General features: G+C 37.5%; 1 protein-coding gene across 2 annotated transcripts; it reads left to right on the forward strand.

Moving 5' to 3' along the window:
* Nucleotides 1-871: 871 nt before the first annotated feature.
* LOC121258315 lies at nt 872-16,965 on the forward strand. Of its 2 annotated transcripts, XM_041159790.1 has the most exons (15): nt 876-1,282; nt 1,808-2,210; nt 2,342-2,519; nt 2,605-2,744; nt 3,071-3,953; nt 4,120-4,220; nt 4,414-4,558; nt 4,645-4,713; nt 4,815-4,860; nt 6,023-6,483; nt 6,664-6,743; nt 13,372-13,507; nt 14,113-14,305; nt 16,336-16,418; nt 16,531-16,965. In XM_041159790.1, exons 1-15 carry the CDS (start codon nt 1,183-1,185, stop codon nt 16,654-16,656), a joined length of 3,144 nt encoding a protein of 1,047 aa, XP_041015724.1. In that variant the 5' UTR covers nt 876-1,182; the 3' UTR covers nt 16,657-16,965. The 2 variants fall into 2 exon arrangements, with proteins under 2 accessions (XP_041015725.1, XP_041015724.1); XM_041159791.1 differs by lacking the exons at nt 16,336-16,418; nt 16,531-16,965 and adding an exon at nt 15,040-16,265 and having other exon boundaries at nt 872-1,282; nt 14,113-14,342.
* Nucleotides 16,966-18,127: the final 1,162 nt, after the last annotated feature.

Genomic DNA, 18,127 nt, shown 5'->3' on the forward strand with positions numbered 1-18,127 from the left:
GAGATGATAAATTTTTTAATAATGTATTGAGATAATTTATGGATAATAGTAAAATAATTTGTGTTAAGATTTTTATGGAGTTTTGCGAAAGAGAGAGAAAATGTTAAATAAAAAATTATAAAATTAAAAGAGAATTAGAATATAATTTTTGTTTTGAAAATTAAAAAAATTAAATTATTTTTTATATTTTATTCAGAAGTTTGGAAAAGTTATATTGATTTCGTAATAATTAGATGAAAAAATTAAAAAAAATTAAAAATAAATTTTTATATTTAAATAATATTTAAATATTAAGATAAAATGAGATAAAATGAAATTTTGTAAAACCGGCGTTACGCGTTCTCAACGTACGACGGTACGAGAAATAGCCATTTCATCTTTAGATCCGTTAGTTAAGAAGAAAGTTTAGGAGAGGCCTTTTAATTGTGCCTTTTTTCAGGATAACTTGGTCAGTCAAGCATAGCCATCTTTTACTTGGCGGATTTTGGTGATCTCTCAAAATATATTTTTTATTGAGATATATATTTTTTTTATTAAAATGAGTAGGAGGTTTCAAATTTAAGTTTTTTATTTGGAAAATTAGACCATATGTCATTAGACTCTTAACAGTAAATATAAATAGATTGATATATATATTTAAATGTATGAAATATATTAACATTAATTTATATTTTTATAAAAAATAAAAAAAATAATAAATTTTATAAATAATAAATTTGAAATGAATTGAACTAATATTTAACTCTAAACATAGCCTAAAAGAGAAAAATCAATAAGAAAGAGAAAATAAGCCTGCTAGTATATATTAGTTACAGTGTTCTAGACGATAGCTAAAGAATCCAGCAGCAAAATTTTCGAATATGCTGAGTTGGCAAATTCTCATCTTTAATTATTTACCATCTCTCTCTGGGGGAGACCAACTGAGAAAAGTTGTCAAGGACCAAAGGGATCGTCGACCCATCTATCTCTGTTGCTCGCAAACTCATATGCTGATGCGGTCGTAAGTTCGTAACGAATCGACACAACTAAAATCTTACACAGCGTCCCTGATTGATTTTTTTATGTATATATAAATTCCGATGCTGAATATTTGGGCTTACCAATTCGCGCAAATTCGCTTCTTTATTTATTTATTTTTTGCCCTGGTGATTTTGGGCTAGAAAACTTTCTAGGGTTTTGAGAATGAAGGCGATGGAGTCCATACAGGATCTAATCGAGGAGGCTAAACTTCGAACGGTTTGGTGGGCTCTGTGTATCTTTGCCGTTTCGTACTTCTTATCGCGTAAGTGTGCCAATTTTGCTTTAGAAAGCCAGAATCAATCATGTTAACTTTCTTCATGTTTTTAGAATCTTTTGTGATTTTAATTTGCTCGTCGGTATATCAAATACTACAAATCTTGCGTGGGAATTGTATTCGATTTTGCAATGTGCTTTCATTCCATTCTAAATCTCGTTTACGATTTATGTTCGGAGTCAAGAATAAATAGCTAATCCTTTGTTTGGTTACTGATATGTTGGTGGAAATTGGGAGAGAACCATACATTGATCTGTATGTGTCTTTTTTAAATTATTATTATTGTTTTAATTTTATAAGTGTGAAGAACTAGACTCCGCCAAGCCAAAATCTTATGTGGGGGCATTTCATGACTTCTAGCTCCTACCCGCATTCAGCTGGCTCAGTTTAATGATAAATCTGTTCGGATAATCATTTTGAAAATTTCGGCGCGGGACTTATAATTTACATTCCTTCAGCTGTTGATGTAGCGTGTTTGCTATCAACTCTTTCTTTTTTTTTTCTTCCTCGCAGATACCAGTAAATCAATGTGGATGAATATACCCATAGCAATTCTGTTTGTTTCTGCACTGCGCATTCTTTTTAATGAGGTAGATTTCCGTTGGAAGGATCGATCAGTTCGCCTACGAACGCATTTATCTCATTTGGAGAAGAAACAATTGTCAGTGAATGATACACGGCTTTCTACTATGCCTCCCCCTCCAAAATGGAAAAGGAAAATCGATTCTCCTGTTGTTGAGGCTGCAATGAATGATTTTATTGATAAAATATTGAAGGATTTTGTGGTGGATTTGTGGTATTCAGAAATTACACCCGACAGCGAGTTCCCTCAGCATATACATGCCATAGTCATGGACGCTCTTGGTGAAATCTCGGGAAGAGTTAAAGAGTTAAACCTCGTTGAGTTGCTTACAAGGTAATTTTTGTGGTGCCTTTCTTTACTGGTTGCTGGTACAAGAAAAGAATCTGTTTCATTAAGAAGCTTTTCAGGGGACAATAGAGCTGGATGCTTGAATGTCAGAATTAAACGGCTCTCAAATGTTTCAGGGATATAGTTGATTTAATTGGGAATCACTTGGACACCTTCAGAAGGAACCAAGCTGCTATAGGTATTGAAGTTATGGAAACACTGTCTTCTGAGGAGAGAGATGAGAGATTGAAACACCATCTTATGGCTTCCAAGGAGCTTCATCCAGCATTGATATCTCCTGAGAGTGAGTACAAGGTGTGAGTGGAGTGTTCTAATGGAAATGCATTTTTCTCTTTGATTTTTCTTTTGAATCTGCTTGATGTTTTGTATATTTTCACAGGTTCTTCAACGGCTGATAGGAGGAGTGTTAGCTGTGGTACTAAGACCACGAGAAGCTCAGTCTCCTTTGATTCGATCTATTGCTCGGGAACTTGTAACATGCCTAGTTGTGCAACCAGTTATGAATTTTGCATGCCCTGCGTAAGTTTCTTGAAGGACATATCCCCCCCCCCCCCAAAAAAAAAAAAAAAAAAAAAAAGAATAGAAGTTTGTCTTAAAATCTCCATAAACTGGTTGCAGTGTATATTATTCATCATGGTGTTTTTTTCTTGAAAAATACAGGGAGACTATTATGGACTTGACACTTGACAGTGGTTGTGTAGAATATTTTATATTCCCCCAGTATCTAAATTATCCTTTTGTACATATGTTCTTTTTTTTTTTTTTTTTTTGAAAAAAATATCTTCCTTTTGTCCACTTGTTCTCAAAATTTTCAGGGGTAAGATTTTAACACGTGTATGTATCAGGTACATCAATGAGTTGATCGAATACCTTTTGCTTGCTGCTAAAGATGACAGCCTTAAAGGGGGAAGTAGTTATCATTCAACCAATGAGGCAACTCATCCTCATGATCATCCTCTTGCATCAGGGGGTGTACAGGATGTGGATTCTACCTCAAGGAAGCATTTATCCTCTAATCAAGGGACTGATACGATAATGGCTAAAATTGGCAATCAAAGAGAAACATCCTTGGATTACAGCACTGAAAGGCCTGTGAAATACCAGTCTGCTGATTGGGCACGAATGCTGGAGGCTGCAACCCAGAGAAGAACTGAAGTTCTTACCCCTGAAAATCTTGAGAACTTGTGGACGAAAGGAAGAAATTATAAAAAGAAAGAGCAGAAGAATATTAAAGTAGGTCCTCAAGATCCTATAAGAAAGGGTTCTGGAATAAATTGTGCTGTATCCAGTAAAGACCTGGGAAAGGAAATGTTAGCCAACAGGCATGAAATGCCTATGGGAAAAGATGAGGTAGGTATAAATCAGCTAAGTCATCGACTAAGTGTTGAGGATATGTTAAGTGATGGGAATGAAACTGAAGAAGATTTCTCTCAAGCTCCTAACAAGGAATCCTATTTCGAGGGAGGGAATCTTCTTGATGTGTTGGAAAATAATAGTAGTCTTGTAACTGATGGAAATAAACATCCGCTCAAGAGATCTAATAGCACTTCTGCTTTGATACCCCAACCTGATACAGAGAAGAAATCAAAAGGAGGACATGGAGGGCTCATTATTTCTGAGTTCTACGGCCCCGATTTCGGCCAGCACAGTGGAGAGTATAGTGGTAAGACTGCTTCGGATGTGGTGCTTCACCGTGAAGCACAAGAAGTTCCCAAGCTCAAGTGCCGGGTGAGAATTCTTTTGCTGTAAATGTCGTGTGATTAAAAACTTGTAGACTGAGCTCACAGTGGAATCCTCAGGAAAGATGATATTAATTAAGTTGCTTTCTTGTATTTGCTATATAAATGCTTTCCCCGAGTTTAACTTGACTCTTGTGTTGTCTACTTCTCTGCAGGTCATGGGAGCATATTTTGAGAAACTTGGGTCAAAATCTTTTGCAGTTTATTCAATTGCAGTGACAGATGCAGAAAATAAGACTTGGTTTGTCAAAAGAAGGTTGCGTTCACATCTATCATAATTTTATCATGGTTACTATTGTATGGTTTTATATTATTTTAAAATTATCAATTTTTTTTTTTCTCTAACTGCTGCTTTTAATTGCAAAGGAAGTTCGTGAATTCAAGATTATCTTCAGTCCATCTGTATCTGGAGGTTTAATTGTTCTATTGACAATATTGTTATTGTGCAGATACAGGAATTTTGAGCGATTGCATCGGCATCTTAAAGACATTCCTAATTATACGTTACATCTGCCTCCAAAAAGGATATTCTCATCAAGCACAGAAGATGCTTTTGTTCATCAGCGCTGCATTCAGCTTGATAAATATCTGCAAGTATTAAGTAGCCCCTGCTGTGTTGTTCTTGTAGGAATTCAGTTTTGTACATATTTCTGTTGCTCTTAATCTGCTGTCTTTCCCAGGATCTCCTTTCAATAGCTAATGTTGCTGAACAGCATGAAGTGTGGGATTTTTTGAGTGTTTCCTCTAAGGTGTGCATCTTCTTGAAATTTGTTAGATCAATTTTAGACGAGGGATTTTGGTGTACGTGTTGCCTAATTTTTTTTTTTTTTTTTTTTTTTCTTTTGTGAAGAATTACTCTTTTGGGAAATCTTCCTCAGTGATGAGAACCCTGGCAGGTATGTGGTTATCCTTCTTGGTTTCTGTATCCCCCTAGCTATTTCTGTGTCTATGTTGTAACTATTTAGTGTGGTGGCATGCAAATCATTCTGCTGGTGATCAATATCTGTTACCTCTCTGAATTGCTTGTTAGTTTGTTATAAGCCTGATGGTGCAATACAAGTTGATGGACTGCTGATAGATTGTTGTCAGTTCTGGAAAAATGGATACTAGTTTTATTTAGTGGTAGTTGTTGTCAATAAAAATAAATAAATACTGACAGTGGTTGTCTTGCTAAATATGTAATTTGGAAAGAGTTTTGCTGATTATGTAATATGGGGACTGAACTGATGCTTATGATCAGAGGTTCTTAATATGAGTGCGTCTTTCTTCCAACTCCCTCTTTTTGGGGGATAAATAGACATGTCAATACTGAAAGTGGAGGGAATAGCATGAACCTAGGGATATAGGTTGTATACAAGAATGGCCCTTACCTACCAAACAAATCAACTTCTTAAGATGAACAGCATTCATAAGGATACAGAAAGACTTTATCATAAGAAACATCGTCGGTAGCCAGGATGATAATGATTTAGAGTACAATTTGCGACATTACCCCTTTCGCTACCATTTGTCATTTCCCCATGTCCTTCTATTGTCAACATAGACAGTTTTCCATCTATATGTAAAGTAGGCTGTTACTTATGGATTTTTAAGTTGGTTATTAGTTTTTTTTTTTTCTCACATTAAATCTTTAATTGCCTTTGGAATTTGCTTTTCTGGGAAGGAAAATTTTGCTGGCTTCTTCACATAGTTACTGATGAATAAAGACACATTATCCTGGATGGTATCAACCATCTATTGGAAAGAGAGGCTGATTATTTGTTCAAAATTGTGCGTGCTCTTTTGCTTTCTGGCCACTTGTTTGAGGGGGAGCCTTTTTGTGAACAACAGCGTTTCCTTTTAATTTCTTAGTACATGCTTCATTGAAAAGGAGAGTAGAACCATAATACTTCATCTTCAAATTTTCTTAAAACCCCTCATCGATGGTTTCTGTAGCTGTTCATGACGATAATTGTTTGTCCTATGAACAAAATGTTGATCAATGTGCCAATTTTTCCTTTGCTTATCATTTTCCTCCTACATTTTACTATTAGTTTCTAATTTGGACAATTCAAACAGTCAATGTGGATGATGCGGTGGATGACATTGTTCGCCAATTCAGAGGAGTTTCAGATGGATTAGTACGTAAAGTTGTTGGTCCATCACCCTCTAATGAAGCTTCTTCTTCAGCAACAACCAGGAGCTTGCCCTGGAATGTGGATGAGATAAATAGACACATTTCAAGTCATTATTCTGTAGAAACTATGAATAGTTTTTCTGATAATGATGAAGGCCACAAGGATGAGAATGATGTCCTCAAGGAAGTCAATAGTGTAAATGCTAGTGGGTGGCATTCAGACAATGAAGTGAATTCGAAGAGTTTTCCACCTCGGGTAATCAAACATAGCAAAGAGCCTATGAACTCAAGTTCTGAGAAGAGACATGATTTAATGTTGAAATCTGGAATATGCGGAGGTGGATTTCCAGTAACAAGTTTAATCTCAGATCATTTGGAGGACCCAGTTGGAATGCCACCTGAGGTATCATGAGTTTAGTGAAGTTCATTTTCTTTTCCATTTTATGAATCACATTTACTGTCAAGATACCCTGTATATTCCGTAATACCTATCCTAGTTCATGTAACCAACTAATATTGCCATCATTGTGTGTTTTTGTTGTTTTTTGAAACACTGGTTGTTTACGGTTGGATTTTCTTACAGTGGACTCCACCCAACGTCAGTGTTCCTCTGTTGAATCTAGTCGATAATATATTTCAGCTCAAGAGAAGAGGCTGGCTGAGGTGAGCAATTACTGCGCATTAATCAGAATTTTTAACTGAGTCATATAACAATGGAGACTTGTTTATATGCTGTACTAATGCATTGTCTTCCAGTTTGCAGAATTATTTTTAAAATTGTATTATGCTGTATGCCTTTTTTTGGGACGAGTGTCTTTCTGTTATATTGATTTGTTTTGGAGTATACGTGAAGCATGCTCAAGCTCTTCACTGAGTTGATGTTTCTGGAAATGCTTGGTGCAGATGGTGTAGCGTTCTCTCTTTAAAATTCTTTCTTGCCTATATTATTTATTGGTTACTCTATCCCTGAATCTGCCTTCTTGTGTGTGTGTATGTGTGCTCACATGCATGTTCTTGTAGTTGGTTCCTACATTCCTCATTTAGTTCTCTTTTTGTGTCACTATGATCACTTCAGCATTTAATCTCTTGAGCATCTTGTCTTTGGGCATGATTCAGTTGGTATGATGGTCGTGCCATGCGTCAAGCTTGGATTGGTTCTCAATTATGTTTTTTCCACTGCTGTTTTCTTTTCTGAGGGATGTGCTTTTTTTGGATATTTCCCTTGTATTTGTAATATTCCAGTTTTTCCACCTGACGTATTTATAATTGATCTTTTTTTTTTCCCTTATTTTGATTATGTTAGAGGAGACAAGAATTTTCTCTCCGTACTACTAAAACTCCGATGAAGAAAAGTTCTCTTTTCCTTTTGGTGATAATCTGGCGCATGTAGTGGTGAGTTAGTGTTTTATTTTAGTGAGTTGTGGGTACTGCGAAGGAGGTAGTTATTGAATTTAAGTTTTTTGAGGTAGTAAGTGATGGTAGGTTTGTATTCTTGACTGAGAAAGGATGTAAGGTGGTGAAAGAGATTAGGCTGGGGCTAGGCACGACAAAGTGGTTCATCAAAGCCTTGGAGGATTGCTTGAAGGCTGCGAGGAAGGAGTTCTATTCTGCACATAGTGAAGGAGATAGGGCTATGTTGCACAGAGATGCCACAACTCATGAGGATGCTTCATGGCATTGATGGAGTATGGTGGGGGTGGGTATCGGAACTTCTTATTCATACTAGAGGATAGGGAGGGAAAGGGTTGGAGGAAGCTGGTGGAGGTTATGAGGGAGGCTGGTCGTACAGGTGGTCTGGTGTTCCTGCCACCACAACAACCACCATTTCTGTCGTATTGGTAGGCACTGCTACCCAAAGGTAGTGTCAGAGTTGGCCATAGCTCTGACACCTCGGCATGCTCGAGAGGAGGGGTAGGCCTACGAAGGAGTGCTATCGCTTCTGTAGGAGCCCAGGCACGGGAGGAAGTGGACAGAGTGGTTGTCGGTTTGTATGAGGAAAATGAGTTGTGTGCTTTGCAAGAGATGAAATGTCAGATAGATTTGCTGCAAGTGAATATCAATTGGATGATACGGTGCCTAGAGGAGAAAAAAGGGATGGGCTTGGGTTTGGGAGTGGGCTGTGTGGCCCAAGTGAAGCTAAAAAGAAGGGTGCAATAGCATCAGGAGGGCTCACTGCGTTGGGTCAGGCTCACTCAAGTGGGGCTCAGATTGGGAAGAAGAGTTTCATGGGCCATGAAGGTGAGACATATTTGAAGGGGAAGAAGGCAGCTTATGGGCCGGGCCCATGTAAAAGCCCTTGTAGGGTTTGGCATGAGAAAGGCCCGATATCAATTTCGGGTGTGCTGGAGGTGCTCGATACTACAGTACCGGGTCCGAGTCTTGGGTCGAATTTGACACAGAAAGGGGCAACTCAGGTGGTGGTCTGTTGGAGGTATTACAATCACCGGAAGTGGAGGTGGGGGAAATCGTTTAAGTGGAAGGCCTAGAACTATGTATCTTTGAACATGAAGGCTCAGGTGGTGCTTAGGGATGGCCGCCATCTTGTGGGCTGCCACAGACCTTTCCAGCAAGCCTTGGGACACCTCTGGACCTGTCGATATCCTTGGGCTAGGCACAGTTAAGGTTGTGGGGGCCAGATATGGCCCACGGTGAGCCTTTGGAGGGAGCCCAAGACTTTAGTTGTTTTGGAGTGTGGGGGCACGTCGGATAAGGGGGAGTTAGACGGGGAAGGTCAGTTGATGCTTTATGATCCTTGATTATGATCCTTGTGAATACTCAAAAAGGGGGAAGAGTCAGCAGGAGAGGATCCTACCCCTATAAGTATGATCCCTCCTACTATTTCCTCTGATTGGGTATTGAAAAGGGTAGAGGAAATGCAGAGTTGTATGGGGATTTCGTGTGAGGGCTATGAGGATCAGTTTAAGGCATTGATTATGGCCATTGAGGCAAGACAACATGACATAGGGTCAAAAAGAGATAGGGAGTTGAAGAGGTTGACGTGATCCATTAATTATGATGGAAATGAGGGGAGTGCAAGTCGTGGAAGAAACAAGGGGAGGGCTGGAACAATTGATAAATGAAGCCAAAAATTTTGAGTTGGAATGTTAGGGGGCTGCATGAGATTAATAAACACATTCGAATAAGAGCCTTATTAAGGCAATGGAAGTTGGACATCATTTGCTTGCAGGAAACAAAGTTGAAACTTGTCAATAGAAGAATTATTCGGAGTATATGGTAGATTGAGCATACTTACCCTCGAAAGGGGCCTTGGGTGGAGTGTTGGTTATGTGGGATAAGAGGGTGGTGGAGAACATTGATGAGTTTGTGGGAGAATACTCGGTGGGGTCTTTTTAAAAATATTGGTGATGGTTTCTTATGGGCTTTGGCTGGGGTCTATGGCCCTAATTTGGATAGTGAGAGGTGGTTGCTTTGGGATGAGCTCGCTGACCTATGTTCTTGGTGGGAGGCTCCTTGGTGCATTGGTGGGGATTTTAATGTGACAAGATTTTCCAGCGAAAGATCAGGGGAGGCACAACAAAATCAAGCTATGGTGGATTTCTCGGACTTCATTTTTGAGTTAGGTTTGATGGATATAGCTCTAATGGGAGGTGAATATACTTGGTCTAATAATCAAACTTGGTCAAGACTGGACAGATTCCTCATTTCGCCCTCGTGGGAGCTACAATATCTAGATTTAAGTCAGAAAAGGCTCCCGAGGATATGCTTTGATCACTTTCCTGTCATGTTAGACTGTGGTGGTATTCAAGGGGATAGAAGACCATTCAAGTTTGAGAATATGTGGTTAAAAGCGGATGGGTTTGTGGACTTGACTAGACAATGGTGGAATTCATACTTATTTGAGGGCAACCCAAGCAATGTATTGGCTGGAAAGTTGAAAGCTTTGAAGAAGGATTTGAAGACATGGAATGAACAGGTATTTGGTGATGTAATATTACAAAAGAAGAGTTTATTTCAAGAATTACAAAGCTTGGAGGGTGTAGGAGATGAGAACAACCTAAAAGATCAAGTAGTTTCTGAACTTGAACGTTTGACTCTAATGGAGGAGATCTTGTGGAGGTTTAAGGGCTTTGTGGCTTCGGGAGGGGGATAAATGCATAAAGTTTTTCACCGAGTTGCTAATGCACATAGGAGGTTTAATTCCATTGAGTCCATGAACATAGATGGTGGTGCATCCTCATATCAGGTTGTGATAAAGGAGCATGTGGATGGCCATTTTGAACATTTGTTGACGGAACCTCACGCATGGAGGCCTATCGTGGATGGTCTAGCCTTTTAGGCCATTGATCAAAATAGTTCGGCTTGGTTGGAGAGACCATTTGAAGAGGAAAATCTACAACAAGTAATCAGGAAAATGAATAAAGATAAAGCTCCAGGTCCAAATGGTTTCACTATGGCTTTTTTCCAAACTTGTTGGGAAGTGGTGAGGGAGGATGTAATGTTGGTTTTTCAGGAATTTCTCACTTATGGCAAATTTGAGAAAAGCTTAAATGCTTCTTTTATTGCTTTAGTCCCTAAAAAGGCTGGTGCAATAGAGGTACAAGATTATAGGCCGATTAGTCTTGTGGTCAGTGTGTATAAGATGCTTTCGAAAGTTCTTGCTAATAGGATGAGCTCGGTAACTCCAAGGGGTTGGCTCAAGTGGTGAAGGCCTTGGTCTTGGGGTATCACTCCTTTCAAGGTCCAAGGTTCAACACCTCAGGGTGCAAACAATCATTTGGGGCCACACGCCCTGGTGAAAAGCCAACGATTTAATCAGTTTCATGTAGGAAAACTTCTGAGGGTGTGGTGCACGGGACCGGGGTTTACTTTGCAAGGGTGGGTCCGAAGGGCCTTGCCTTGGAGAGGTTCCATGACATCAAAAGGATGAACTCGGTCATGACAAAGATCATTTTTAAGTCACAAAATGCCTTTGTGAGAGGAAGACAAATTTTGGACTTGGTCCTCATAGCTAATGAATGCTTGGATAGCAGGATCAAGTCGAGAGTTCCATGTATTATATGCAAATTAGATATGGAGAAGGCACATGATCATGTTAATTGGGATTTCCTGATATATATGCTGGGGAGATGTGGTTTTGGGGAAAGATGGAGGAAATGGATGAGGCATTGTGTGTCAACGGCTTGCTTCTCAGTCTTGGTAAATGGTGATCCCGTGGGTTTCTTTAATAGTTCGAGAGGACTACGTCAAGGTGATCCATTATCACCCCTCTTGTTTGTTCTAGTAATGGAGGTGCTAAATAGAATGGTGTCAGCTGCAGTAGAGGGAGGATTTTTCTCTGGCTTCTCAGTGTGAGATATCCACAACTCTACCATTATTTCTCACCTTTTGTTTTCAGATGACACCTTGCTGTTTTGTGAAGCAAATGCAGGGCATATCCAATCTTTGAAGGCCATCTTACTTTTGTTTTGAAGCGATATTCAGGTTGAAGATTAATTTTGCTAAGACGGAGATGGTCGCAATTGGTGATGTAAACAATATTAGAGGGTTGGCTAACATCTTGGGTTGTGTGGTTTCTTCATTGCCATTGAAGTACCTTGGACTTCCGTTGGAGGCTTCTTTCAAAGTTAAGACGATTTGGGAGGTGGTGCTGGAAAAATTTGAGCGGAGGCTAGCCGGGTGGAAAAAGTTGTATTTATCTAAAGGGGGGCAGATCGCTCTTATCAAGAGTACTTTATCCAACCTTCCCACATACTACTTATCTTTATTTCCCCTCCCTGCTAGCATTGCACCTAGAATGGAGAAAATTCAACATGAGTTTTTGTGGAGTGGAATATGAGATGAATTTAAATTCCACTTAGTGGGGTGGGACAAGGTATGTTCTCCTTAAAGGGATGGTGGCTTGGGGCTTCGAATGTGAGGGATTTCAATAAGGCTTTATTAGGTAAATGGTTGTGGCGTTATAACTATGAGAGGGGAGCCTTATGGAAAGGGGTGATCGACACGAAGTATGGTAGTGAACCGGGGGGGGGGGGGGGTTGGTGTTCTAAAGAGGGTAGGGGGACTTATGGAGTGGGGCTATGGAAGTATATACGGAAAGGTTGGTGCTCCTTTGCTAGTAATACTCGGTTGTGTTTGGGGGATGGTAGTAGGATCAGCTTTTGGAAGGATGTGTGGGTGGGAGACACGGCCTTGAAGGATGTTTATAATTTTCAGTATTGCAAGGGAGAAGGAAGCTATGGTGGCTGACTTGCGGGTAATCAATCAAGGTTCATAGGAGTGGAATATTAGCCTTACTTGGGATGCACATGATTGGAAAGTGACTGTTTTGGTGGAGTTTCTGAACTTGCTGTACAACACTCCTATTGCTGCCACAACTGAAGATTTGCTGGAATGGAGACCCTCTAGGAAAGTGAAGTTCTCGGTATGCTCATTTTATGACTTTATTACTATGCAACAAAGGCACAACTTTCCTTGGAAGAACATATGGAGGAGTAAAGCACCAACCAAGGCCGCATTCTTTGTCTGGACAGCAGCTCTAGGGAAGATTATGATCATAGATAATCTTAGACGATGTGGCCTTATAATCACAGATTGGTGCTGTTTGTGCAGAAATAGTGGTGAAACGGCAGACCATCTACTTTTACATTGTGATTTTATTCGAGATATTTGGAAATACTTTTTCAGCAGAATGGGACTAGCATGGGTAATGCCGGGTAGGGTGGTTGAACTGTTAGCAAGCTGGAGAGGGATCACTGGGATACCGCAGATCGCAGCCGTGTGGAAGATGGCTCCTAAAGAAACGAGAAGCTTTTTAAGGATCATGAGCGCTCTTTGGAAGAGTTTAGGAGTTTTTTCTGGAAGACTGTTTTTGTTTTTGTCGGCTATTGCTTTAGATTTGAATGGTCTCAGCTTCCATGATTTCCTTGTAACTGTTTCTAGTTTGTAAATAGGTGTATTCACAGGTATACTTCCAGTTTACCTGGACTATGCCTATCTTCATATCAATGAAATAATTTATTACTTATAAAAAAAAAAAATTATGTTAGACATTGGTTACTGGTCTGGGTGTTTCTTGATCTTTCTAGATTTGATATTTACTTGTAAAAAATACTCATCTTGTTCCAGGCATTACCATTTTGTTGTCCCATTTCATGTATGTAAAAAATCATTTATAGCTTTCAGGATACTTATTTCTATCATTTAGGCCTTTGTGCAATTTTGGCCTTTTGGACTGACGTAATTGTAAAAGGGATGATAACATGCACTGATGCTATAATCTATTTGATCACTGTGATTGATTGGCCCTAAATACTGATTTATGTTGATGCAGAAGACAGGTTTTTTGGATATCAAAACAAATATTACAGTTAATAATGGAAGATGCAATTGATGACTGGCTCTTGAGGCAGATTCATTGGTTGCGGAGAGATGAAATTATTGCTCAGGGGATTCAATGGATTCAAGATGTAAGGATTCAACCCCACCAATAATAACTGTCATCGTTTTGTTGGAATGGGTCTACCAACTAAATATTTTTTGTCAGCTTCACATTGTAGACTTTCAAACTGAAAGTTTGTGCATGAATTTAGTGCTCTGGATTGGTTGATAGAACTAGCACTGTAAAAAGCCATATGCATGCTGGTTCTGGACATTTGAGGTGGTAGAATATCTTTGACAATTTCATACATGTAGAAAACATAAAGTATAATTCTTTTTTCTTACGTTGATTTTTAATGATTTTATGAGGAGGCTGAAGAACAGATTTCCCTCTGACATGATCAGATATTTTTTCTTCTTTTTATCCACTTTACCTTCTAAATATAATCTGTAATAACCATATATGAGGCTCTTTTTTGTTCAAAGCTGAAATTAGATTTCTGTTTAGTTGCTCATAGATGAGAAGTAGTCGTGCTACTGCCCCTCATTGCTTGTTCTAAGATTTATGGTTATTTTAAATGTGGGTCCCTTCTCAAAATTATTTTTTTTTGTTAAACATTTTGCGATTGGATGGAAAAACCAGAAAATATGAAATTCCATTTGCAAATATTTTGATAAATTGTCTTTCTTTCAGATTCTCTGGCCCGATGGCACATTCTTCCTAAGAGTACGGAACACTTCAAGTAACGACGATGATACTGAACCTCATCAAAAACCTTTTCAAACTACAAATCAATTTGGTGGCAGTAAGGTCTCCTCATTGGTGTCTTTCGAACAACAGCTTCAGGCCGCTCGCCGAGCAAGTGATGTCAAGAAAATGTTATTTGGTGAGTAACATTCTCTTTTAATAGTTCAATTATTACTAGGGGTGTAAATTTAAACCGGAAAACCGGTCCGGACCGAACCGGACCGGTTGGTCCGGTTTTGAACCGGTCCAGTTCGGAACCGGTTCCTATATTATGAAAATCGGTTGAATCTGGTCCGGTTTTGGTTCCATAGTTTTCGGGACTGAACTGGACCGGTTGGAAAAAATATATATATATAAAAATTAATTTTATATATTATACAAATATTTATATATATAAGTTTTATATATAATATATAATTATATATTAAATTTTTATATATAATATATAATTATATATCACATATGAAATAATTTCATATTATAATTTATAAATTATAATATAAAATGTTAATCTTAAATATGAACATTTGTAATTTGTTTGATCATATGTTATTAATATAATTATATCTAAGATAATGTTATTATAATTTATAAAATAAAATTTTAATCTAAAGATGAAAATTTAATTGATCATATGTTTTAAACATAATATATATATTAAATTATTAATAACATTTTATTATAAAAAGTAACATTTTATTATATATTTTTTTACATTTTAAAAAAACCGGAAAACCGGACCGGAAACCGGTTTATGAAGATAACCGGAGCGTAATCGGTTTTGAAAAATACAAAACCGGTACATACCAGTTCGGTCCTAGATTTTGTCCAAAACCGGACTGGATCGGACCGGTTACACCCCTAATTATTACCCTTTTGAAGTCATTCAGTTGTGAAATGTCCTTTATCTTGCGACTTGTGGTTGATATCTTTGGAGATTGTTTCCTTAGTTTGCCAGGCAATGATTTTTCTGTTTTTATTATTTTTTTTGTACTTATGTTTTCCTTTTCGCTTTATTTTTAGTCTATATCATAAATTCCAGATTTCTCAATAGCCATTCGGTATTTGATGCTTGGAAAGTTGTGACTGCTTGTCTTGGGCTCCAGCAACTATTTATTTGTTTTTTTATTTAATTTTCACTTAAGAATCTGAATGTGTTTAACCATATATTGTCTTTTCAGACTATTCTAGTTTAATGGGACCCAAGTAATCATAATGAGATCTTTTCTAATTAATTAGTTTAAATTAATTTCTAGGGCATGTGTATCCCTCGTGTAAACAAATGCACTGTATTTTTATGTGGGATTTTGGATGTCTGTTCATGGGAAAATATTTGAATAAGCAATTTGAATGATTTTTTCCCTTTAAACCATTGTTTGTTGTAAGTACTTAGGATTTTACTAGAGGCTTCTCATTATGGGATAGTTTCAACACCAGAGATTTGTAGAATCTCTGGAGCTCAAATCTTGAGGCTATACGTTATGGTTTCTAAGATTAGCCTTTCTTTGTAACATAAATTTTATGTTTTATTTTATTGTTTTTCCCATCTGGTTATGTGCACAACTTATACCAGATAACTAAATTGTGGCTCTACTTTGGATATTTGGAAATAGCAAAACTGCTCTTACGTATTGACCAGCCATCACCTTGCTCATAATTGAAGGGGAAACTCCAGACTTCATTATAAGATAATAGGACTAAAAATTGGCAATAGTTGTATATGCATGTCAGTGTTTCATCTGGGGTATTCTTAGATTCCTCACTAGTCTTGTTTTTTTCATTGCATCCACATGATCTCTATGAAGAGGACCAATTATGTTAATCAATCTGCTAAGAGCCCCACCTTTGTCTTAGCCCCACCAAACCCTAGACATGCGAGTATGGAAAAATGTTAAAACAAAGAAAAAATCTCTCTCTCTCTCTCTCTCTCTCTCTCTCTCTCTTTATAGGTAAAATAAATAGAGAGAAAAAATGTTAAAAGGAAGAGACTTCCGTGGGGATCGTAAGAGCTGAACATAAGATCTAATAGAGCATGCTCTGATAACCATGTTGAAGGACATATTAACTTGAGGTTTAGATATTAGGAAATAGGCAAACTACACTTAGCAAGCTTGGCACAGACTAACGTGACCCGAGTTATGAGATGACATTAACCTCCACATCTTTCAGATGGAGCTCCAACTGCCTTAGTCAGCTTGATTGGGCAAAAGCAGTACAGGCGTTGTGCGAGGGACATATATTATTTCACTCAGGTCAAGCCTCTTATTCCTTCTCAATGCCGATTTCTTTTTATAATAAAAAATCTTTATTTTAGGCTTTTTATTTCTTACCAAGAAGTTGAATATGATTTGTTGTAAATTGCAGTCTTCTATCTGTGTGAAGAACCTTGCATATGAAGCACTTGAATTATTACTCGTATCTGTTTTCCCCGAGCTGACCACCCTTGTTTGTGATGTTCATGGGAAGATGAGTATTACACGACCTATATAGGTTCGAAACATTTTCCCTAACTTTACTTCTTAGAGTATTTCAGTGTGCATAAGCCCCGCCGGCATGGCTGTGTATAGTATTCATTTGTTCTTCCTGGGAATGTGGGAAGTAACTTTTGAGTATATCTCATTCCAACTGTACAAAAACGTAGGAATTAGAGTTTGTATAGAAATCCATCTTTAGATTATAGCTTCTGCTTACTCGAGCCATTCCCATTTGACTGGGATTTTGTATCGTTTTAGACTAAGAAACAAAATCAGCGACATATATTGCTTGTTCACCGTTTGAAATGTAAAACTTTTAAGACATCAGTAGTTGATCAAAGTTTTGATTGATACTTGTACCTAAGAATCCCTAACACTATGCTGACTTAAAGGAATAGTGATTGTGATGCTCTTTATATTGGTTGGAAAAGACTTCAAGGAATCGGAGGCTATCCATCAGCAAACATGATAGTAGCTGGAGGCCTTGGAGTAATACATATTTATATATATTTCAAATTCTGACTCGTACTATATATGGACGTGTTCAACCCATTCTTTAAGTCCTTGAACTTACAATTTTGTCAATAATCTATTCTATTCCAACATATATATTTTTGTTTGTAATTACTTGAGAAAAATATTGCCAAGAAATCTATCAGATCTTCCATTGGGGAGTCGTCAAATTCTACATTCTAAGCAATATACTCTTTAATCAGTTCTTCCTTTCTGGCTACACAGTTGCTTTTGAAGTGTTAAAAAAGCAGTTTTTTGCAACTTGGTCGAAGCTATCCATCAGCAAACATGATAGTAGCTGGAGGCCTTGGAGTAATACATATTTATATATATTTCAAATTCTGACTCGTACTATATATGGACGTGTTCAACCCATTCTTTAAGTCCTTGAACTTACAATTTTGTCAATAATCTATTCTATTCCAACATATATATTTTTGTTTGTAATTACTTGAGAAAAATATTGCCAAGAAATCTATCAGATCTTCCATTGGGGAGTCGTCAAATTCTACATTCTAAGCAATATACTCTTTAATCAGTTCTTCCTTTCTGGCTACACAGTTGCTTTTGAAGTGTTAAAAAAGCAGTTTTTTGCAACTTGGTTTCGACCGTCTTATTAATATTGTAATGTAATCCTAAGGTAATTTTGAACCATAACTTCTCCGTCGAAAGGATATATTTTTAGGGTGGGTCTATAGACTCTATACCCACCGTTGGGAACTCCCGTCAGTATATTTTAAGTTTTTATTTTTATTTTTTTTTCACTTAATTTTTTTAACACTTTTAAATATTTAAAAAAAAAAGAAAAAAATTTACAATATTATTAAACAACATTTTCTTAATCACTAAATAAAAGAAACTAAAAAAAATATTGGAGCGGGATCCATAGCATTTTTCATATTTTTAATAAAATTGGGTATTGTCTTCATCTTAAAAAAAAGAAAAGAAAAAGAAAAAGAGCCCCTCTTCTTAAA

Source organism: Juglans microcarpa x Juglans regia, chromosome 3S, assembly GCF_004785595.1.
Source record: "Juglans microcarpa x Juglans regia isolate MS1-56 chromosome 3S, Jm3101_v1.0, whole genome shotgun sequence".
Lineage (NCBI taxonomy): Eukaryota > Viridiplantae > Streptophyta > Magnoliopsida > Fagales > Juglandaceae > Juglans > Juglans microcarpa x Juglans regia.

What these genes read in the sequence shown, in the direction of transcription:
- LOC121258315 (XM_041159790.1), top strand. Translation starts at nt 1,183, where the DNA reads ATGAAGGCGATGGAGTCCATACAGGATCTAATCGAGGAGGCTAAACTT. An exon ending in TTCCCAAGCTCAAGTGCCGG is followed by an intron (nt 3,954 to 4,119) that starts GTGAGAATTCTT and finishes ACTTCTCTGCAG; the next exon opens with GTCATGGGAGCATATTTTGA. An exon ending in AGCTTGATAAATATCTGCAA is followed by an intron (nt 4,559 to 4,644) that starts GTATTAAGTAGC and finishes TGTCTTTCCCAG; the next exon opens with GATCTCCTTTCAATAGCTAA.